Raw genomic sequence first — 24,785 nt, 5'->3', positions numbered from 1 at the left:
GTCACTTCTGTTGACTTTCAAACAAACTGAGAGCTAGCTCGCTTCTTCCTCCCCCTCCCTCCCGTGCTGCTCCCGTGCAATTTAAACGCTCCTAAACGCGCATCTCGTCTGTGATTTGCTGATACAGTTTATGTTGTTATGGGCTAGGTTTGTCCCGGTTGTTTTTGTTGCCGTTTTTTTTTTTTACAGTGTATTCAGGACACCGACAGCTAGCGGTTGGTTAGGTGATGTTTGCAGTGACATAAAATGTTTTAGCCTAAAAAACGTGTGGCATCGCTTAAAGCACCTATAATAATGATGGTGCCTTTTTAACACCGCACTTAATGACGCACTCACAGGAAGCTTTGGCAATCTAGATCATTGTTGACTATTTTTGTAGAGCCACAGCGTACAGTATTCTATGTTATAGCTATGGACACATACTATGGCTTGTTTAAAAGGTGAGACTTTAAGCTCTCAGTGGGTACAAACCGTTTATTTCTACATGCCTCTGTTCCCAAGAAATCCCAAGCTAACCAGTGCCTAGTTTTCATCAAAATCCCTGTTTTTTTTTTTTTCTAGAAATGGAGATATAGCGTCTTATGAAATATGCACTGTTTGACCTGAGAATTGTTGCCTGTAAAGTTTCCAGGAAATAAACTAACGAGACCTGGCAAGACTGCCACCTGGTGATAAATAAATGGCCTGGTTTTGACCTGACGTCAAAGGCACCATCTATGGTCTATGTAGGCCTAGCCCAGGCCTGGAAGGCCTAGGTTGGCCTACATAGACCATAGACCATTTTTGTTGTACCCTCTCTGCTTGTAACAGAATAAACTTGATTCCTGAATTTTTCCTTTACTTATGACAAAATAGACCAATGGGGTAAGCACGACTTATGACAAAATGGAACTGACAGGTTCAACACGTAATCGCAAATGTTGACCAACATGGAAAGGATCTGGATATATAACCAGGGATGTATTGGAGGCTAAATGCAAGTAAACGCAGTTTATCCACCTTTCCAGTTATTTCACCTCTTATTAGAGTTTATCCACCTCTCAAAAGAGTTTATTCACCAATTGCAACTTTAACATTCAAAAACCACAATGTATTATCCACATTCACAATATGTACACTCTAGGAACCATTTAATACCACTGATTAAAAATTGGACAATAACCTCCACCATCATCAAACATGTTCTGAAAAATCCGATACCGCACAGTACAGTCCACCTCACAGAATTCATATTTTACCCACCTCTTATTTTACCACTACATCCCTGTATTTAACTAGGTCTGTGTCACCCAGTGGATGTAAAGCAACTCAATACAAGTGTATGTATGGGCTGTAATAAGTTACAGCTTCGTAACATCAGTAGGCAAACTCAGTTCACTCAGTGTTACAGCCCACAGAACAGAAGCCAATCTACAGCATTTAATGCTCTTTATTTTATTAAAGTAACGCCACGTTACAGCATTTAACGCTCTTTATTTTATTACAGTTACACCGTGTTACAGCATTTAACGCTCTTTATTTTATTACAGTTACACCGTGTTACAGCATTTAACGCTCTTTATTTTATTACAGTAACACCGCGTTGCCTTCTAGTACATCTCGTCGTTGTGAAGTTCACATTTGCTCTTATTCGGTCCATTTGTTTTCTTATCTCCTCTGGACGCTAACTACTTAGCGATCGCTGTATCTGACCTTTAGCGTACTGGTAAAATGGCCGTTGCTACCCAAACGTGACGCAGTTGTCCGAACTATACTGGAGACTCTGTGAAAGGAGGTGTTGCTTTCTTGTGTCCCTCACTCCTGTTGATCTCCTGTTTCAGTCTTGACAAAGAGCTGGAGGGGCTGAGGGACGCGCTACTCAAAGCCAGTCTGGAGACGTCCCCCAAGACCACCTCCAAATCTCCAGGTGTGCATCTGTTCACTCACACACCCGGGCCGTTAATGTGGGAAGACTTCTTACTGTCTGGGAGTTCTAATGAATGTGACGTTAGCATTAGTTAATGTGGGAAGACTTCTTACTGTCTGGGAGTTCTAATGAATGTGACGTTAGCATTAGTTAATGTGGGAAGACTTCTTACTGTCTGGGAGTTCTAATGAATGTGACGTTAGCATTAGTTAATGTGGGAAGACTTCTTACTGTCTGGGAGTTCTAATGAATGTGACGTTAGCATTAGCATTAGCGGAATCTAAACACAAGAGGTCAGCAACGTCTCTAACTGGCTGGACACCTTGGATACCTGTCATGTCAATTCACTTGTGATTGGATCACACAAGACGCTAAAAAGAAATTCTAAAAACAAATGTTAACAGGGCCAGTGCCTCCTTATGTCCTTTGTGTCTGTGACTCATATGTCCTGTGTGTCTGTGACTCATATGTCCTGTGTGTCTGTGACTCATATGTCCTGCGTGTCTGTGCTATGACTCATATCCCTTCATTATCTCAGGCAAAATGACTCCAGCTAAGCAGTCCCAGCTCAGGAATTTCCTCTCGAAACGCCAGACCCCACACGTCCGGTCTACAGCTCCAGGTACACACACACACACACACACACTGTGGGCTGGGTATGGGCCACAGACATGAGTTATAGCCCCAGACCCCGCACGTCAGGTCTACAGCTCCAGGTACACACACATACACACACACACACACACACACACACTGTGGGCTGGGTGGCGCTCCTCCTCTTCATGTTCTCTTGTGTGTGTGTGTCTCCTGTGCAGCCAGCCTGTCCCGCTCAGCCTTCCTCTCCCCCAAGTACTACGAGGATCTGGACGACGTCAGCTCCACGTCCTCGCTGTCGCAGGCTCTGGAGGTGGAGGAGCCGGGGGCGCTGCATGTGGAGGAGGAAGAGGAGGAGGAGGAGGAGGTGGTCGCTCCGCTGCCCGTGGCCCCCCCTGCTATGCCCCGCCACCCCGCTGTGGTCCGGACGCCCTCCATCCAGCCCGGCTTCAGCCTGCAGTCCACGCCCTTCAGCAAGACCAGCCCGGCCCTGGGACTGGGTGCCGCCATCAGCCCGAGTACGCCAGAGGATGCGCGCACGCACATACATACACACACACACACACACACACACACACACACACACACACACACACCCATAAACACACACCCATAAACACACACACACAATATACTTATGGCTGTTTACTTTATTTGCACTCACTCATTGGTTACTGCATACCCAAACACATGCTAAACACTCAAAACTTACAAATGTTCACCCAGAAACACATACACACTTAACTGGTTCTACCTTAGGACCCATACACAACACAGACCTCTCTAGGGGGCCATGTCTCAGTGTAGTTCAGGTGTCTAGTGCTTTGTGTATCTATTGCGTTAGCCACAGCCATGCTTTTTGCCCTTGGCCACTAACATCCTACATCCTATATATCTATAGTCGTTTGTATGTTCACTTCCCCACCTCTCCTGTGCCAACCGATAAGATTAATCTGGGCGGGCATCTTTCAAACAGACATGTCATTTAACCCAGAAACCATAGCATTAGCGGTGTGAAGCCATAGCATTAGCACTGTGAATCCATAGCAGTGTGAATCCATAGTGGTGTGAAACCATAGCATTAGCACTGTGAATCCATAGCGGTGTGAAACCATAGCATACAGCAGCGTTTCTCAAACTGGGTCGCGGAGACATGCCAAGTGGGGCGCGAACTGACGTGAAAAGGAGTTTTTTTTTTTTTATCTGTAGCCTGAGCCCAGGTAGCACCCGATGCGCAATGGACGCACTGTGTTATTCACGGAAGCGCTTGTGTCAAGGCAGCTTAGTTAGTCCCGACCTACATGAGATTTTGAACGTTGTTGTGAGAGTGTAGCCTGGCGGGCCATCCTATATCATTGAAATGTATAGTCTGGAATCGAACCATTCACCTGCTTAATCCAAGGGGCGGGCAGAGAATTGTCTTTCAAACTGCCTAGGCATGCAATAGGCCAGCACTACGACCATATCCGTATCCGGTTGGCAAAACGGCAAATACATCCTTCTTCGAAAGGAATGACTTGAGTGCATTGTGTTGCTCAACTTTCAAAGAAAAGAAAAAAAAAAGTCCAACTCCTCCAAAGTTGACACCAACGCCGATTCAAACAACCGCTCTTCGTTCGCCATAGCCACCTTCCTTGTTGTTCACTGTCGCAGGACTGTCGTTATCCTCTTAAGCCCGCCTTAAGAGACTCTAACAAAATAGAGCGCTGTGATTGGATGACGTCCACGGCGTCAGCCAATAGAAATCCCTATGGTTTGATACTAGACGTACAGGCTGAGCAAATTAATTTGCCGCCGCTAGGGTGCGTTTAGATTTCTAGGCTAGTGAGAGTGGTGAATTTCATCAAAACCCGGCCCTTAAAAGCGCGTCTATTCTCCGCACTTTGCGAAGAGATGGTAGCTGACCAAAAGGCTGTACTGTTTCACAGCAAGGCAAGGTGGCTTTTGCCGAGGTAAAGTGCTGCCGCGCGTGTTTGAGCTCCGAGTCGCCTCTTCTTAGAGGAAGAGCCCATGTTTGAATCTGCAAGCACATTCACTAATGAACATTTCTTGACGAAGCTGGCCTATCTTAGCGATACATTTGATATATCTTAGCGATACATTTAAGTTAAATGTCCAGTTACAAGGCAAAGACAAGCACCTACCTCACCTAGCTAATAAGATTACTGCATTCACCAAAAAAACTTGAGTATGGGACAGGCGCCTCGATCGCGACAGTATTTTATGCCTTTGAGATTTCTGAGCGAAATCGCTGAAACGTCTGATTGGGAGGCACTCTTGTGATCCCATGTATTAAACAGTAGGCCTACATCACATCCCTGCAAAGTTTATTTAAAAAATATTTCCCAATCAGCAGTGCTCAGTATGACTGGATTATGGATCCATTTAATGTAGCATGTTGGTATTTCATTGAATAAGTATAAGTATATATACTTTTTTGATCCTGTGAGGGAAATTTGGTCTCTGCATTTAACCCAATCGGTGAATTAGTGAAACACAAACAGCACACAGTGAACACACAGTGAGGTGAAGCACACACTAATCCCAGCGCAGTGAGCTGCCTGCATCAACGGCGGCGCTCGGGGAGCAGTGAGGGGTTAGGTGCCTTGCTCAAGGGCACTTCAGCCGCGGCCCACTGGTCGGGGCTCGAACCGGCAACCCTCCGGTTACAAGTCCAGAGTGCTAACCAGTGGGCCACGGCTATATATACAAGTCCAGAGTGCTAACCAGTGGGCCACGGCTATATATTGTACAATGCTGTAAAATGGCCTATGCTTCCTAATATGTTGCTGGAAAACAGAAATATGTGTGTTATGTATTTATTTATTTATTTATTATTATATCTGCAGCACCAGCTGATTTTAACTCTGTTGAAGAGGATATATTTAGAACTTGTCATTATTTCAATAAATTTGACAATTTTAAGCTTGACCTACCACTTTCTTAGAGCGATGAGGGACAGGTCAGGCTAGAGAATGCCCCCTTGATCAGTGGGGAATAAAAGAAAAAGTTTGAGAACCACTGGCGTACAGTAAGCAGTGTGAATCTATAAAATTAGCACTGTGAATCCATAGCATTAGCGCTGTGAAACGTTTTGAGATATCTTTTAATTAACACTAACTCCTCCTCTTCCTCCTCTGTGTCATCAGTACCGACCAATAATATCAATCTGGGCGGGGCCGAGAGCACAGCCCTGGCCACTAAGACTGTAAAACACGGAGCTCCGCCTACCGAGAAGGCCACGCCCCTCCCCCTCCCCGCCCAGCAGGCTGCCGCCAACGCCGCCCTCCGCAGACAGATGGCCAATCAGAAGCCTGGTATGTATTGGGGGCAGGGCTGTGTACCTGTGTACTGTATGAGTTAATGCTAATAGAAGTTGAATATCAGTAGAAGAAATTGTCATTTAGATATCAATCGTACAGACACATGACCATTCAGGATTCAAGCAGTCTCAGTTTTTAAAACACTCATCCCTACAATTTTATTCTTTTGGGTCTTTGCTATAAGACAGAGGTTCTCAATCTTGTTGGGCCACTCCAAAGGTCAAAACCAAAACACCAAGGCACTGTGTTACTGATTATAAATGATGTCACACACATTCTTTATGACCAGGGTTTACATTTTTACGCCCGTATTTTTTCTGTACAATGTTCATGAGCTGAGAACACTGTGATATGCATATCATGAGGTTGACTGAGCTTTTTAATGTAGAATTGTTTTTATGTAGAAAATGCTGCCATTGATGCATTTAATAGCCTATTTCATGAGCCCGTACAAAAACGCATTGGGTTCCTCAAAATCCCACGGCACACCTCACTTTGCGTCACAGCAAACCAGAGTCCCTCTGCTGTTAGATCGTGGCAATCTGAGTTGAAGTAGGTGTAGTATGCTAAGCTAACCACAAGGTGGAGACAGTACACCTAAGACAGGGATACTGTGTAACTGCTGTCAAATGTTGACATTGGAAAAGTTTTTTTTTCTGTATTCCCTTTGTTTTGCACTTTAAAGGTCAAGGTGCAATTTATTCACTTTAAAATTAATTAATTTTTTATAATTGAAGATGTTGGGGAGGCTTATGGAACAGCAGGCTTTTCTCCATTTGTATACGACTTACTGACATGAACATGAAGTCAGTTTTAAGTGATGGTTGTAGATGTTAGAACAAGTGAAATGCTTCAGTCAACTGCTCAGCCTGTTCAGTACTAAAGATCATTTCACCCACATGGGCACTGGTACTAAAGATCATTCACCCACATGGGCACTGGTACTACATGGGCACTGGTACTAAAGATCATTCACCCACATGGGCACTGGTACTAAAGATCATTCACCCACATGGGCACTGGTACTAAAGATCATTCACCCACATGGGCACTGGTACTACATGGGCACTGGTACTAAAGATCATTCACCCACATGGGCACTGGTACTAAAGATCATTCACCCACATGGGCACTGGTACTACATGGGCACTGGTACTACATGGGCACTGGTACTACATGGGCACTGGTACTACATGGGCACTGGTACTACATGGGCACTGGTACTACATGGGCACTGGTACCACATGGGCACTGGTACTACATGGGCACTGGTACTACATGGGCACTGGTACTACATGGGCACTGGTTTGGGTATTCAGTGCAGGATCAGCTTACGCTGCAGATGGACGTTCACATCTTGTTTCTCCCTCTCAGCCATCTAATGGCTACGCCCAGATTGTAAACAAGTTATTTCACACATTTGTGTGATATTCAGCATCTCTGCATTTGGGGGTGTGTGTGTGTGTGTGTGTGTGTGTGTGTGTGTGTGTGTGTCCATGAGTGTGTCTGTGTACTAGTTCAACTGCGGTGTATTTATAGCATGTTTTCAGTAGAGAAGTACTGCATATTCATTCATAAACTCTTGATTACGTGTTTGATGACGTACTCATGTTCACAAAAGTGGACTGTTTTAGGATGTAGTGATATGTTAGGCCACTGCACTTTGTGTGGGGCACTTTGCCAGTATGTGTCCACTGTAAGTCCACTGTAACATGCTTGTGCACAATTCGAATTGCAATTCTGCTTCCTGTTTGCTACCTCAATTGAAATGCAAGTGAAATTCAAGAATTGAATTGGAATTTAATTCAATTCTGGAATTTTGCACAAGCCTGCACTGTAAGTCCCCTGTAAGTCCAAACCCTTGACCTGAAGTCTGCTCTACTTTCTGTTTTACTGTTTAGCCACAAGCACCTTGTGATGTGCTTGCAGCATTGTAATATAATGCTTGCCTCTCTGTTTGGCATGCGTCATATATGTCTCTGTGTTTCGTGTGTGTGCGTGTGCGTGTGTGTATATGTGTGCGTGTGCTCTGCTCTCTGCTGTAGTGGGGACTTCTCTGACCGAATCAACTCTGAAGACGGTGCCCCAGGTGGTCAACGTGCAGGAGCTGAAAGACAAGGGGCCCACCATGCCCATCTCCACGGTGATCAGGTGAGCGCTCCCTCCCTCTGATTGGTCGTTCAGGTCAGGTGAGCTGCTGCCACAGAGCAGATGCCGGGCGGTTGCAGGGCCTTCCGCTTCAGCGTGGGATTGTGGGTATAGCGTATCATTTATTCAAGTCCCGCAACACTAGCCATCATAATGCGAGAAATTCCACACGTTAATCCTTACTGGAGATGGACCTTATAGCGTGATACAAGTTTCAGTGGACCACATAAAGCAATGTTTTATCAGTAGCCTATGTTTTGATGCAAATTAGGCTATAAGCAAAGTCCTTTTAGGCAAGTCCTTCCACTCGGCGGCCTTATCGCAACCCATTTTGGGCACTTATCAGGCATCTGTTTCGGCCAGAACTGCGTGTGCACAAGGCTTCACAACACCAACCTCGCTCCAGCCGCAAGATCACAACATGATTGGCACAATGTATTCACAACATACCACATGATTGGCACATGATGTGTTCACATGTCAACTTTTGGCATGTGTGTAGACGACTATGCGGAGTGGGATGTTGATTATTAGCCCACGCTACAAGCCAAGCTATCTGTTGCTGCCAGAGGAATGTTTTCTTGACCCTAAATGCATTCAAAATCAGATTCAGCCAATCAGAGGCATGCAAACTTTTTCATCACACTGAACAGACCAATCGGAGGCATGCAAACGCTTTCATCACTGAACAGACCAATCAGAGGCATGCAAACATTTTCATCACACTCAACAGACCGTGTCACAAACCATGTGTAGTAGCAGAGTCCTATGCGCTCTGGATCGGGACAGCAGAGTGTTAGATAAACAAACATAAATACCGATAGCAGCACCGTTTGCCCAAAAACGTAACAATATTACTGTACTGACCAATCACAGGCCGGTAATAATATAATCCCGGTCCTCGATACCCATCCCTACTGAGAACAAATATAGCCTGTTTCTTCTGTTCATTAAAGGCCATGGAGATTCAGCTTCTTTAGTCAGTAAAAGTCAGAGAATTTGACTTCCTTTCCATACGTAAATGGATACGTTTGTTTCATACCTTGGTCTGTGTTGTCCGTATTTGTAAGCTTGAAGTGAACAGACAAAAGAGAGGACTAAATCAACGCAGAGAGTAATGAGTAACGAATCACTAACTGATCAGTAACTGATCAATGTTTTGGATGATAAGTCTGGTTTACTCCTGCTTCTGCCCTGTGTGTGTGAGATATAATATTAGTAGCACAGCATCCTCCTGCTCCTGTTTTGCTCAGGCAGGAGGGGCACCACTAGAGAGACACACACATACACACATACACACACACACACACACACACACACACACACACACACACACACACACACACACACACACACACCTTCTGTATCGTACATTGTTTTTTTTACAGTGACTTAGAATAGCTTCGAATGTTCTTGTTGGGTACTGGCCTTTGATATGTTAGTGTATTGTAGTAATGCGCACACACACATGGTTGTATGTGCTGAAGTGTCTGTGTGTGTGTATAAGTGTGTGTATGAATGTATGAATGTGTTTGTGTGTGTATGAATGTGTATAAGTGTGTGTGTGTGTGTGTGTGTGTATGAATGTGTATAAGTTTGTGTGTGTGTGTATGAATGTGTATAAGTGTGTGTGTGTGTGTCTTGCAGTGCTTCTCATCATGGCCTTCCCCCTGTTCACTCACACATAGCCCCCAGGGAGCCTCACAACAAAGTCTACACACTTAGGTGTGTGTGTGTGCGCGCCCGCGCCTTCCACATCAGAACACATGTCTCATACAAATATTGTTGGACCCGTCTGTGTGTGTGTGCACAGTGTGCACCAAATCGATAGTTTTTGTGTGTGTGTGTGTGTGTGTGTGTGTGTGTAAAATCAATAGTGTTCTCCCCACTTTCTCAGACTGATGGCTGATATATATGTGCACATTTAACTTAGTATGCAGTAGGGCTGCACGATATTAGGAAAACATGGGATATGCAATAACATTATTGAGTACTGCGATAACGATATAACTTGCGATATTTAATAAAAAAAAATATCTCCATTCTACCATTCTACTTGCTGCTAGCATAGACTATAGGGTGGGGGGGGGGGGGGGTAAATGTATACATGGATTTCTATGCAACGTCATGAGAACATGCGTGCGCAACTAAGAGGCAGAAAACACCATAGAACAGCATAGAGCAGTGCTCTCCTTGAATAGAATAAAATTAGTTTTTATGCTGAAAACTGCACCAATTCGAAATCACGATGGTTAGAGAATGTTCAATATGTTCAATATCCCTAACGGAATGCATCTTCGCCAAAAATGACAAAATACGATGATATATTAATAAAGCAAATGAACGGCAAACTCTGAAATATAGCCTGAAATGAGATGTTATTATAATTGAGACAATAGGGGTATACAAAAAATTCCGATTGTAGCTTACAGCAGCCGACTATTAATAGGTTAAGTTTATAACGTTGTGGACGGCCACCAAGCGTCTTCTGCCCCATGGCTGCATGCGCATCTACTTTTGTTGGTAAACGGGAAACCTGTGTAAAATTACAGAAATAAATGTATAATTTTCTACATAAAAAATATAAAATATTATGAAGCCTAGGCTATATATGGCCTGTTGGAAGTGAACAGCTAAGGGCTTGCTGGCGCGCCAGGATTTAAGCCAGGTAGCACGAGGTAGCGCACCACTCATTTTTTTTCAGACGAGCGCACCACTAATTTTTTTTCAGAGCCCGTTTACGGAGTGCCGGATCACTCCCTATTAACTCCATTGTACCTGCAATCTGTTGCAGTTCCGCTAGGTCTGATCACGAATAAGTGCAAAAACAATGGGGGTCTATGGAGCTAGACGGCTAAATTTGTCTCTTTCACCTGGTTGTCGTTGAAAAATCGAAGATTTGATTGTGGTTTCTGCAAGCTCACTGGATTATAGGTCAAAAGTTGAATGAACGAGTACTTACGTCCTTTCGATTTCTTACAGGTTGGGTTGTTGCCTACAACACACTTGCTTTCTGCTAATGATTGACGTCATTGACGCATTTGAAAGGCTTTTTAGAACAAATAAGTGACTCAAAAAATATAATACTCAGCGGTGTGTATTTTCTCTGTCCCCTCTTTCGCATGCAACATTCAAATTTCTGGGCAAAAAATTATATCCCGAGAAAAGTGGATTTGAGGGGTACAGCTCCATAGACCTCCATTAATTTTGCACTTATTCGTGAGCGCCCTCATGTGGAACCAAAAAAGGAACTGCAACCAGTTCAGAAACCGGAAGTTTCCCGAAAGTGGTGGTTCTCCCCTTATTAGACATTCTCTGACTTTATCAACCGTCTCTGCTACTAGCAAAGATTCTATAGTTAACTACTAGTGTTTCTTACTGCAGCTTCTTCTGCTGTGTAACGTAGTTAGTGTTAGTCTTTTCACAACAGCAACACCTCTGTTCAGGAGAATATTGCAACTAGTGTCGCGACCACCACGCGCGAGTATAAATGGTTACGGCGCTTCTGTGACGTCATATTGTCACGCTACTGGTCGGGTGCGTTGAGTATGTGGGACGTTTAAGAGCCCTACTGACTAGCTTATCAAAGTTGTGTGGAAGATCTGCTCCAAGAAAATCCTCCTAAAAGACGGATAGACAGCCAATCTGAACACTTGTGCACCAACCAGCGGAATATTCCACATTGCCAGCCTTTGCTGGGCCTAGCAAAAAAGCTACTTAAGCTATATTGCGGCGGTCACTCATCTAAAATCTTAAGTAGCCCAGTCTGTAACCTCATACGCTGCGCATCCCACATTATTAGGCTAGACTACAAGGGCAGCGGAAAGTGAAGGTAAGGGGCTGCGATCGCACAGTCCAACGAAGTAGGCTAAACAACTTTTACAAATAACAAATCCTGATTACCTCTCTGCTGTTGTCTGGGGCTTTTGCTAAATGCAAATCATGAAATACAAGCTTTACAGTGAAAGACAGATATCTTCTGATCCTATAACAATAACGAAAGAAATTGTTTATTTTAACACGTGGTGAAGGACACATTTGGCACGGTGTTTGTAACACGTCCTCCTTAATAAAACCAAAATATTTCCATGTAACAGACGTGCTTTTTCTTTTAGTCCCCAATCCCTCTGTAGCCTACCTTGCTCGACTCACTATCTTTAGACTTAGCTCCCACCTCAACACCTAAAATACCACACACCTAAACTGGTAGGGGATCGACGGGCTTCTCGGGCAGCATGACCGCATCGGTTTGGTAAAATATGTTGACATTCAGAATGTGAATACACCATAGACTGCAATGCGCACGGTACAGAAAATGTATCGAAATTTATCGAAAATGAAGTAATCTTTACGTTGTGTGTGTGTGTGTGTGTGTGTGTACGCGCCTCTAACTGCCACCCCCAATTTCTCAGAAATGTTTATGTGCTTGCTTGTGTGTGTCTGTCTGTGAGAGAAAGTGAAAAAGCATAGTTTTTAAAGGTACACTATGCCAGATTTAAAACAAACAAACTTGTTATTGGGGAATCGTTCACCTAGCATAGCCATATAGCATAGCCGTAGTGAGTCGGTAACAAGAGAACCAGCAATGCAACTTTAAGAATTGTCGAACCCGAAGACATGTACTGACAACATTACCTTGTCAGTAGATATAGCTCTTTGGGGATGGTTTTTGCCTGTTGTTAGTCGTTGGCCTCCACAACAAAAGCATTTTCATTGTACACAGGGAGAACAAGCCACAAGAAGTCAGCTATTTACAACGGCAAAAGGAGAAGAGTGTGTGTGTGTGTGTGTGTGAGAGAGAGAGATAGAGAAAAAGATACATGCATACTGTAGAGATCAAAAGCAGCCTCTTAAGGCTGGCTAGTGGGAGTGAAGTCATAGTGACTCCTGTCCAGTCTTCTCTCACATGGACACTGCAGCCTCGATGTGCAAAGACAGCGCTAATAGCTAACAGTGTTGTGCCAGTGTTGTGGCAGGCTTGATGTGCAAAGACAGCGCTAATAGCTAACAGTGTTGCGCCAGTGTTGCGACAGGCTTGATGTGCAAAGACAGCGCTAATAGCTAACAGTGTTGTGCCAGGCTCGATGTGCAAAGAAGGCGCTAATAGCTAAGCTTATGGCTAACAGTGTTGCACCAGTGTTGGCGCTGCGTAGCTGCTAAATACATAGTGGGGGTGTGTGTGTGTGTGTGGTGGGGCCCCCATACAGTAAGCAGCACAAATGCACTGCCACATCTACGGACCCACGTAGTCACACACACACACAAGAAGTGTGCGAAGTAAAGCACTTACACTTGAATGTAGTTGCAGGCAGCCAATCAAAATGTCCCCTACTGTTCCTAATATCAAATGTAGACCATACTACTCTTAGTGCATTTGATCAGTGAACAGAAAGCGTCTTACTTCCCATTAGACATTGAGTCTTTTACTTATGAGTGTTACTTGTCTATCATTCTATTTACCTTTGATACATCTTTAGTATTACTATCATAGTGAATGCTATAGGTAAGTATTTACACATTTACTATACGTTGCTTGTGTTTATGAAAGCACATTGAACTGCCTCTGTGTATGAAATGCACTACTGTATAACCTTGCCTTGCCGTATTAATGGACATTCACACTGACATGGTTTTTTCACCTCCAGAACGCAAGTAGTTCTATTCCAAAGTAGTGAGTGTTAAAAAACATGCAAGGTAGAAATTGATTGTGTACATATGTTGTTGCTATGATACGATAGCTCCCTGACTTAGCTAAACGGGTTCTGACTCTGAATGGAGCAGTACTGGCCAGGATCTCTGGTCTCGGCTCCTTTAAGGGTTCTAACTTCCGTTCCCCCGGATAGTTCTAATGGAATTCCTCACAATTCCTCAGAGGTTCCTCCTGCTGTCACTGGATGACCGTGAATCTGCCACCTCAGCACCGCAGAACCCTTCCTAGTCTAGCTAGCTAACCTAGCCTAGCTGCTTGGCTCTCCAGCAGCAGCCTCATAGCTCTCTCTCTCTCTCTCTCTCTCTCTCTCTCTCTCTCTCTCTCTCTCTCTCTCTCTCTCTCTCTCTCTCTCTCTCTCTCTCTCTCTCTCTCTCTCTCTCTCTCTCTCTCTCTCTCAATTTCAATGGAGCTTTATTGGCATTACTCAATGAAGCAGTGTTGCCAAAGCAAACATATAACAAAACAACACAGATACAATATCTGTTTAAGAAAATAAAAAATACAAATAAAATAATAATAATAATAAATAATAACAAAATGATAATAATTAAAAAGAGAAAATAATAAATGAAATGTATAATGATACAGTATTACTATATACTGTATATTTATCAATGTGCGATCATGGGTATTGGTTATTGATATAAAGCAAAGCATGTCACAATATGGGTCACTCACTTCCTCAATTTATGACATGTTAACAGGTACTGCGCAGCGAGTTTTAAACAACTTGTATGCTCTCCCAACAAGTATGGGAGCTTGTCTTCATTTTCTAATAGTTCAAACTGAGGTATAATTTGGCTGAATTGAAGGAAATATTGGTTCCTGACTGTGTTGAATTTACTGCATTCAGTGAGGAAGTGTTTTTCATCTTCTACTACTCCCTCACTGCACTGCAAACACAACCTTTCTTCCCTAGGAAGCCAGGTTTGCCTGTGTCTTCCCATTTCTAAGGCCAGAGAGTGTTCACTTAATCTATAGGATGTTAGTAATTTTCTTTGTTTGTACTCGGTAATTTCTTTTAGATAAGATGCAAATTCATAATTGGTTTTGATTTTTTGGAAACATTTCAATTTGTTGGATTGTTCAATATTGTTTAGCCAATATTTGTAATATTCTTCTTTTGTTAATTTTTCGATATGTTTTAACTTTGCCTGAGACATGTCTGGTGTATTCAAATTCAAATTGTGTTTTGATATAAGATAATCAAAAGGATCTCTCTCTGGGTGGGTTCTCCTCTGTAGAAGGGCACTGTGATTATATTCCTCTGGTTTTGAGGACAGTACATGGTGATAGAATTTGCATGCTCTTTTTTGAATATCAACTAATAGTGGATATCTTCCAAGTTCTGCTCTGCATGCAATATTTGTTGCATTCCTGTGTACCCCCAAGATGTTCTTACAGAATTCCAGGTGTAGTGTTTCTGCTGGGCTTTTGTCCCATAGCTCATAATTATCTTGATGTTTTATGCCCCAAATTTCACTGCCATATAAGATAATGGGCTTGATAACCGAATCAAAAATCTTTTGCCACAATTTGATAGGGGTGTTGTATTGGTATAGAGATCAGTGTTTCCCCTAGAATTTTTTCCAGCAGCGGTGCTATTACTTGGGGGGGGGGGGGGGGGGTTAATTTTTTTTTTTTATATCATACCTTCGTGTTTCTTTTGTGGACATTTTCAGCTTTCTTTTACATTATTGGTTAAAAATGATAGAAGAAAAATGAAATGGCACAACCCAGAAAAAGATTATTTACAATTTATTTAAATTTGTCTTAATGGCAAAGGCCACACCCAATCTGCGAGCACTTAATTTTTCTGGGCTTTTCAAAGAACATCTCTAATGCTCTTTGGTAATTGAATTGAATTGTTGGGGGGCCATTAATGCTGACACGCATGCACGTAGCCAGATGCTCTCCTTGCAGTCTATTTCTCAGTCCCAAAACAACAAACCCACGTATAAAAAAAGTAAATACTCACTTTTCTTCTACATCACTCCCACAGTTACCATACAACTCACTCACAATTAACTCGAAAAGGACCTAGGCTACTTGATTGAAGTGCGACCGTTCGTCTCACCGTCAAGAGAACGCTGAAGTTATGAGAACACGTCTTTCTGATAAGAGAATGTAGGCTCCTATGTCTAATGCCGCAAACATAGAAAAGGTCTGTTTGTGATAGCCTATTATAGCTAAGTGGACAGAATTTAGGCTATACGTATATGCCGACATATGCTCATATTTCCTTTAACTATCAGAAAGTTTAAACAGGCCTAGACTGTGTTCGCCTAGCTTTCCCATGCAAACATTACATGTAGCCCTACGCTAACGTTACAAGTCTAGGCTACAATTAACGTTAAGACCATACACCTTGTAGCACATTGGTTTACTCTATTGCATTACTTACGTTTTAATAATTTGTCGTTGAATGTTGATGGAGGCTCATCTTTGGGAAATCAGCTCTCTGGATAAAATTGTCAGCCGGAGCAAGAGTTCTCAGAGTTGACGACACCGGACGTAAATCCAATCAGCAGAAAGAACCGCATCACAACAGTAGGCTAAATCGCAACAAACTTTCCCCCCCCCATGTTAAATTCATTTCCGTAATCATGAATTGGTTTCTTTTATTTGATGTAGGCTAGGAGAGGAGGATGCATGTTTCACATTAGTGTCAATGTGTCAAAGCAGGCTTTGGATCAGAGGAATTGCTCAAGCTTAACATATGGCATAGGCTACAAGCGAATTCACGGCATACAAACAGCTTTGTGATGAAATATAACTAATATCATTTTTTATTGTCACCAGGCCTATAAGTAGGCTATTTATTGTGTAACCTACAAGTGAACGATGACACCATAGGCTACACTGTGGCGGAGCAAGACCCCATCAGTCGGATAGCTAAACAATGTAACCGTGTTCAGAACGTAGGCTAGCCATATGGGCTGCAGACTTGTCTTTGGGCTTGTAATCACCTGACACATCATGCCGCATATATGTCCTGAATAATGAGAGGCTAAGTGCGGATTTGATGCACTTAACTTACTCAAGACTTTCAGAAAACAATTTCGAGATGACGTTGGCCGTTGTGCTTTTACAGTGTGTTAAGTGAATCTCGTGATATTATGTTGCAGCGGCGCTGAAAATCCAGCGGCGGCGCTGCGCCGCTGTTAAATACACTGTAGGGGAAACACTGGAGATTTTCTTATGCAATAATATGTTCTCCGTGCTTTGTCAACCAGGTCTTTAATAGCCAGATTAAAATTGCCCGTGGAGGAAATATTTAGGCCCAAATAGTTATAGCTTGTCACTTGGGAAAGTCTGCTTTCACCAAGGGTGAAATTATATTTATTGTCTGTTGAACGTGTCTTTTTTTGAAATATCATTATTTTAGTTTTTTCTTTATTTATGGGGAGGTTCCAAATTTCAGAGTAATTTTCCAGGATTGACAGACTCTCTTTTAGCCCCTCCTCAGTTGGGGACAGAAGTAGGAGGTCATCCGCAAACTCTCTCTCTCTCTCTCTCTCTCTCTCTCTCTCTCTCTCTCTCTCTCTCTCTCTCTCTCTCTCTGATACCCAGCATTATTCTTAGGGCATTAATTGTCAGAGACAAAGTGCGCTGTCGGCGTACCATGGCAAGCTAATCAAGCGGCCCTTATAAATTCCAGTGTTTTGGACTCGCTGGCTGGGCTGAATTCTGGAATCTTATCTCTTAGCAGGATGTGGCTGGCTATAGAGCATACATCGTGTGTGTGTGTGTGTGTGCACGCGTGTGCTCGTGCTTGTGGGTGTGTGTAAGGTGACACTGTCAGCTCAGTGTCTGCAGTGGGCTGGGGCTCAGTGTGGCTGCTGCTGTGCTGCGATCCGTCCCATAGACTTTGGGTTACTGGTGAGCTCATGGGATGGGATCCATTTCAGCAGGACCAGCACTCTTGTGTAGAGATCAGGGATTCAGTTTTGACTGATGTGGGCGCCGCAAGACCTGATGAGAATATTCCTCTGGTGTCATTTTCCACATTTTTGCCTTTTTAGTCAGTAGAGGAAAAAATAGCAGTGCCTTTTGTGATTGAAGTAGCAATTTGTCTTTATTTCAGTACAAGGTAGTAGCCTAACAGAGCATGTGGACAAGCTCTGGACACAGTGATGCAGGTCTGAACAACAAGCATCTTAAAATCTTACCATATATAGGCTGCTGGTTACCACCAAGGCTTTTATTTTGTTTTATTTGTGTGCTGTTCTAACCTGTATTCGATAGGACAGTGAAGATGGATGGATGGATGGATGGATAGATAGATAGATAGATAGATAGATAGATAGATACTTTATTGATCCCCAAGGGGAAATTCAAGGTCTCAGTTGCATACAGACATCACACACAACATGCACTTACAGCAGAAAAAGTAATATAAGTATATACATATAAAAAACTGCACAATCGATTGGACCAAACAACACAAGTTTCGAAAACTAAAATAGGGAATCGATTTAAAAAAAATATGTACACTATTAATTGTAAACAAATTAAACAAATAAAAAGGATAGATGTAACAAAATTCACAAACAAGAATATAATAATATAAAAGAATTCCGAAGTGCAGTAAGCATTGCGAAAGCTAAAAAGAAAATTCCCACCAATTTTACACATAGGAAACAGCTGTTTCAATCAGCTGCTGTGCTGCTCGTGTTTTGCCAAAAAATGGAGCACAACGTGATCAGTCTGTGCGACATGAGAGAGACGAGTGATGGGCCCTAATAACTTGAGGAGTTCGATGTTGAAGTACTTCGGATTTTTGGTATATCAAACTATGGAGAAGAACAAAGCGGTAGGCTATGCAAACTGCAATCGAGTTCTACGTAGGCGAAATTTGTTTGACATTTCTAATCGTAAACACAGACACAGCTACGTTGAAGCCTGCAGTAATGTTTGTCACTGATGTAATGGCAGTCCACTCTGCTTAATGTTTTTCCAGAATGTTGCACTCCTGTTTGTCATTGTGCACGAAACTTCACGCCGATAAATCATCAGAAATATTGCTGGCTTGCGTCTACAAGCGCCCTCTTTACATTCGTCCTAATGCCTGTTAGTTGTTTGTGGATTGGCCTATATTTGGCGTTGAAAACGGAAACGTCAATGTCTTTAGACATTATAAAATCGATTTTACAATCGATTCAATGAACACTTATGTCTCAAAAATCTAACTGGATTTTTTTACAAAAGTGACAGCCCTGCTGCACAATAGGGACAGTAGAAGACAAAAAAAAAAAAAATACTTATATAATACTTATAAAAAATTCTTAAATACTAGAAAAAACTAAATCAAATATCCACATAGTGTGCTTAAGGATGATCAAGCCTGAGGCGCTTGCAGTGACAGGGCAGGGACTGAGCCTGTGATTCTGTGTGCATGGTAAGGTGCTCTATGAGAGTGAGTGTCATGGTGATGGTGCAAATAAGTAAGTCCAACAGTGCAAAAATAAAGTCTAGAGACCATCATAAAATAACTATGAACATATACGAGAATAATGTAGACAAGTAATATAAAAACTATATCAGTACAAGAATAGGTTGAAGTAATAGGGCTACAGCCATTGGTCAAGTATTAAATAAAAAGTTTTAAGTACGGCCACAATCCAGGCTGTTGGAGGGAGGGAGGGGGTAGAGAAGAGTTGTGTGCTGTTCTAGCCTGAATTCGATAGGACAGTGAAGAGTACAGGACAGGATGGGGAGTGGGCTCGAGAGATGACCTCGGGCCGAGCTCGAGTCTTGGTTGCCGTGGGCACCAGACCCGTATATGGCATGGGCCGCTGCTGTGCTACGCCTGCCCACCCCCACCTAGGCTCTTAATGCAAATGAAGTTTGAGCTATTAATGCAAATAACAGGCCTGGAGTAGGACTGTGTAATGATTACATTTGTCTTTCCCCACTGCCTGAGAGAGTACTCAATAACCCAATTTTCTATATGATAATTTTGCTGCAGGATGTGGTTGCCATGGTAGTAAAATAATAATTTGTTATTCCAGCAGTGAGGGGAAACTTTGGACATCCAGTATCCCATAATAATCGGACTCTCCACTAGGGGTCGACCAATTATCGGCCTGGCCGATTATTAGGGCCGATATTTAGCATTTTTATAATAATCGGTATCGGTCATTTTTTCCACCGATAAGCCGATATTGAAATGGATAAAAAATGAAACGCGCTACTTTGTCTGTAAAGCGTCTCTCACTCCCTGCATTTGCTACTCTGTGGTCAAGAGCATTGTCCCGCCCACTACACCGTCTGATTTGTTAGTTAGCACGAATGCAGCCAATCAGGATCGAAGACTGAACACAGACAAAGTTTAGGATTCTCACTGAGGCAGACTGGGCTTCAGCTGTAGCCTACGGAGCAATTTTTCGAAGGTAAGGAAGGTAGCCTACATTGCTGAAGTTGCAGTGAATCACAATCATCTACACTGAAGTTACAAAAACACCACTTTGTAAGCTATTGTCTCTTTGATCCGGATCAATAAGTAAAGCACCCACTTCCTTCATTTAGCGAATTCCCGATTGATGCACGTTACTGATGCTGTTTACTAGTTAGCCCACAAACTCGTTGCTGTGTGTCGGGAGTTCTCTGCCTCCGCCTCGTTCGTTAATTGTGAATAACGGGACACCTCGGCGGACATAGTACAGACAAGTCCTAAATTATGCGATAGCGAACGTCAAAAAGTCTAATTGCTACTTTTTGAAACGGACTGTCAGAAAAGACTACATGCACCCAGGGCCAATCGTAATTTAATCCGACCTGAACAAAATCGCGTCATGAGCTGGCTATTAACGTGCCTTTTAGGCTCTCAAAAGTGTAGCTTATAGCCTACACATGGATACAAATTGCATGCTTAAATAGCATAAGAACTATTTTAAAACTGTTTTGTTAAACTATTCAACCGTAACACTTGCCATCACGCATGCACCTCTTCATCTCCCTCTCCCTCTCTCGTGCACTCACACACACGATGGCAAAGCATCCTCTTTGTGTCAGGTCCCTTAACAAGCACATAGCCCATTGTGCAGGCCTATACTCTATGAAAATAATTGCTATCACTCAGCTCTTGGATTAACATGATACACAGGATTTACACTTGCAAAGTGATGCAAGTTGATAGACAATTGTGTATCAAAAGAAGAAAGAAAAGTTTGCATAATTAAATGATTTTTAATTAAATTTTTGCAGCATATAGCCTTTACCATCTACCCCCCTTTTTGACAACTGACATATCGGTTTTACATATCGGTTATCGGCCTCCTGTTTTGGTAATAATTGATATCGGTCGATCCCTACTCTCCACAAAAGTGCCTCCCAACTGTCGCCAGGCATTCCTGCAGACAGCAAAAGCCCAGGAGAGGATGACCTTGAGATGCACCCAGAGGGTGTGCTGACCTCCCCCAGATTCCCTCTGTTCTCTCTCGTGGGCTGACGAGCTCAAACAGCTGAGCGTCTCTCGTGTCAGAGAACAAGGGCACAGCCCTAAAGGAGGGGCAGTGGGGAGAAGGGCGCCAATCAAGGTGCCCACCAGGATGGGTGGCAGATGCCGGCATCTGGCGAGGGGGATGGGGATGGTGGCAGTCGTTGACCAGGACGGTGGCCTGGAGGTGTCACACTTTGTTGTCCCCACAGCTGGCAGTGAGGCATGCAGGAGCGGTACAGCGGGTTGGTGTTGGCACTGCTGGGCAGAGATATCGATTCTTGTCTGACCATCAGGAGGTAACCCCGGACAACGTGAAATGGGGTCAGGACCAGGAAGGGCAGGAGAGCATTTTGTTATTGCCATCGAAGCACAGTTAGCACGCCTTTCATGTAAATGTACTTATTGTTATGCAGCCAACGCTAACCCTACACCAGCCGTTCCCAAACTTTTTTTCCCCGCATACCACCACCTACATCGGCTCCCGTACTGTGCCCTCACCGTCCGACACATAAAAACATAACACATTCTATTGATGCATCATGTTTAATTAGACGCCCTACATGACAACAAATAACAAAATCAAAATGTGTAGCTGGTCTAACAACATTATATCCACTATAAGAGAATATTTAGAATTTCAGGACAAACTGAAGGCCGTAAAGTTTAAACAAAGTAGGCTAGGCAGTCCACTAATGCAGTCCACCGAATCGGACACTTCTAACGTGATGTAGCCTATCGCCCAGCCGGACTCATTGTTCGTAGCCTGCAACGAGAATCTGTTCCGCTCACTGCCGCTTGTCAACAACAACTTCCACATAAAATAGACAAAATAAACGTTGTTCGCTGCCAAGACACGTCTTTCAAATGTGATTAAAGTGAAACTAGGATGTTTACTGGGTTCCTTCACCCCATTCTTTCCACTGGAGCAAAATGGGAAGTGAAAAAAGCTGCTGTCTTCAGTCCTGACCTTGCTGAGTGTCAACCGTCTGGAGCTGCAGAGAGGAGAGGGAGATGGAGGGAGGAGAGAGAGAGAGGGAGGGGGAGAGAGAGTGTGAAAGAGAGATTGAAAGGGAGAGGGAGTGAGTGTGTGAAAGAGAGATGAAAATGGAGAGAGCGAGAGAGAGAGAGAAAAGTGTGAGTGTGTGTGAAAGAGTCTGCTTGGGAGGCAAATGTCTCAGTGTTTGTGGAGAGAGGATCTGAGAATGAAATGGTGTTCAGTGAGTGTGAAAGTGTGTGTGTGTGGGGTGGAGTGATATGACCTGGGGGAGATGGTGTACAAGACCGTGCTTGTGTGTGTGTGTGTGTGCGCATGTGTGTGTGTGCATGCATGTGTGTGTCTGGAGGAAGAGAAGAGGAATATCTTGCGCTGTAGAAAAGTCTTCATTATTTTTCAGTGTTCAGTGAACTGAAGCCAGCCTCTCACTGAAACAGCAGGATGACCGGTGATGGGCGTCTCCCTGCCAACATGCTGAGGGTGACTCAGCAGTTTTAGCCAGGCTAGATGATACTTGGCTGCCAGGTCCAGGTAGGCAGAGGAAGTGACACAGCATTTGTGGCTATAATGGCCACGTTAAGGTGCAGATATGGTTGCGGTAACGCAGAGTTTTTGACCAAGAAGGAGAACATGAGCCTGTCAGCCATTCGTAATGTGTGGCTTCCAAATAGCTGAGGTGATGAGGGTGACTCAGCATCTTTGACATGACTAAATGACCCCCACACACACAGATGCACACACACACTCCGCTTGCCCACTGCGGCCCCTTGTCATGCATCTTTAAGAGCCTGCTGAATAATGCACATGGAGCCCGGCGCCACCTGAGATTCAGATCCGCAAAGGTGTGCAGTGTGGCGATGCAGGACGCGGCCAGCACACACCAGTGAAGCGGCTGGGGAGTGTGTGTGGTCAGTGTGGCGAGGCAGGACGCGGCCAGCACACACCAGTGAAGCGGCTGGGGAGTGTGAAGGGTCTGGGGAGTGTGTGAGCGGTCAGCGCGGGTCTGGGGATTGTGTGTGTGGTCAGTGCACACCAGTGAAGCGTTGGGGAGTGTGTGTGGTCAGTGGACACCAGTGAGGGGTCTGGGGAGTGTGTGAGGATCTCTACTCTGGGACGCTTGGATAGACCATCCCCAGCTCACACATGACTCCACAGGGGTGTTTGTGTGTGTCTCTGTCTCTGTCTGTGTCTGTGTGTGTGTGTGTGTATTGCTAGATCCTGCATTTATGCTGGTCAGTGTCATTGACTCTGTATAGTATAGTAGTGTCTGCATTAAAGGTTTAGTCGGTATAATTGATATATAATTGACGATTACACCTTTAACTAATTGTGCACATCGGCACTTCTTAACCCCTAACCTTGACTCAACATTGCCATCTTTGTGGAATCAGTGAGTGTGGGTGGGTGTGTTCTCTTGCCATGTTTCATTGATTAGCTGTGTGTTTGTGTGTGTGTGTGTGCGCGTGTATGTGTGCGGGTGTGTGTGTGTGTGCGCGCGTGTGTGCGCCTGCTCTCTGGTCAGCTGTATTGATTATTCTAGAGTTGAGTTCCTCATACTGTGTGTTTTTGTGCGCGTGTGTGTATGCGCGTGTGTGTATGCGTGGTTGTTAATGCGTGTGTGTGCGCCTGCTCTCTGGTCAGGCTGTATTGATTATTGTAGAGTTGAGTTTCTCATACTAAGGGTCCTGCAGTTCACCTGACCCAGCCAATGACGTGTCTTCCTCTGATTAGACCCAGCCAATGACGTGTCTTCCTCTGATTAGACCCAGCCAATGACGTGTCTTCCTCTGCTTAGACTCATCCAATGACTTCCTCTGATTAGAACCAGCCAATGACGTGTCTTCCTCTGCTTAGACCCAGCCAATGACGTGTCTTCCTCTGCTTAGACTCATCCAATGACTTCCTCTGATTAGAACCAGCCAATGACGTGTCTTCCTCTGCTTAGACTCAGCCAATGACGTGTCTTCCTCTGCTTAGACCCAGCCAATGACGTGTCTTCCTCTGATTAGACTCCGACTCAGCAGCTCATTCTGTTCTCTCCATCACTGTCTTTCTATCTCTCTCTACTGCTCCACACACACACACACACACAGACACACAGCTAATTTGGAAACTGCCCTCAGGCTTGTCCTCTCCAAATATTTGGGACCAGGGAAAGGGGTGTGTGTGTGTGCGTGTGTGTGTGTGTGTGTCAGCATGTGAAGTTGTCCTAGTGGGGGATGACATGTAGCACCCAATTGTGCCATCCTTTCCCACATGATGACATGTAGCACCAGATGCCACCCAGCGTGCCCCATGGGGGCGGGAGCTGCAGAGGGGGGGCGGGAGCTGCAGAGGGGGGGCAACAGGGCCAGGTGCAGGGTATGGGGGCAACAGGGCCAGGTGCAGGGTATGGGGGCAACAGGGTGCAGGGTATGGGGGCAACAGGGCCAGGTGCAGGGTATGGGGGCAACAGGGTGCAGGGTATGGGGGCAACAGGGCACAGGTGCAGGGTATGGGGGCGCCAAACTCAGCTCAGGGCAATTATCTACTAGTTACGGGTTCTCTTGCTCCTTCTCCTTCCCTGTGTGTGTGTGTGTGTGTGTGTGTGTGTGTGTGTGTAATTATCTAGTAGTTACATAATCTCTTCCTCCCTCTCTCTCCCTGTGTGAGTGTTTAGGTGGGTT

General features: G+C 44.1%; 1 protein-coding gene across 1 annotated transcript in view; it reads left to right on the top strand.

Moving 5' to 3' along the window:
• The window catches only part of nup214 (nucleoporin 214), a 109,996-nt gene that overhangs the window by 29,090 nt on the left and 56,121 nt on the right, over positions 1 to 24,785 (top strand). Inside the window, 5 exon segments of the mRNA XM_042058868.1 lie at positions 1,821 to 1,906; positions 2,445 to 2,528; positions 2,722 to 3,018; positions 5,650 to 5,817; positions 7,869 to 7,974. Of these exon segments, the coding sequence (XP_041914802.1) occupies positions 1,821 to 1,906; positions 2,445 to 2,528; positions 2,722 to 3,018; positions 5,650 to 5,817; positions 7,869 to 7,974 (741 nt within the window).

Source organism: Alosa sapidissima, chromosome 13 (genome assembly GCF_018492685.1).
Source record: "Alosa sapidissima isolate fAloSap1 chromosome 13, fAloSap1.pri, whole genome shotgun sequence".
Lineage (NCBI taxonomy): Eukaryota > Metazoa > Chordata > Actinopteri > Clupeiformes > Clupeidae > Alosa > Alosa sapidissima.
The sequence above is the reverse complement of the archived record's forward strand: the minus strand, read 5'-3'. Positions and strand labels throughout refer to the sequence as shown.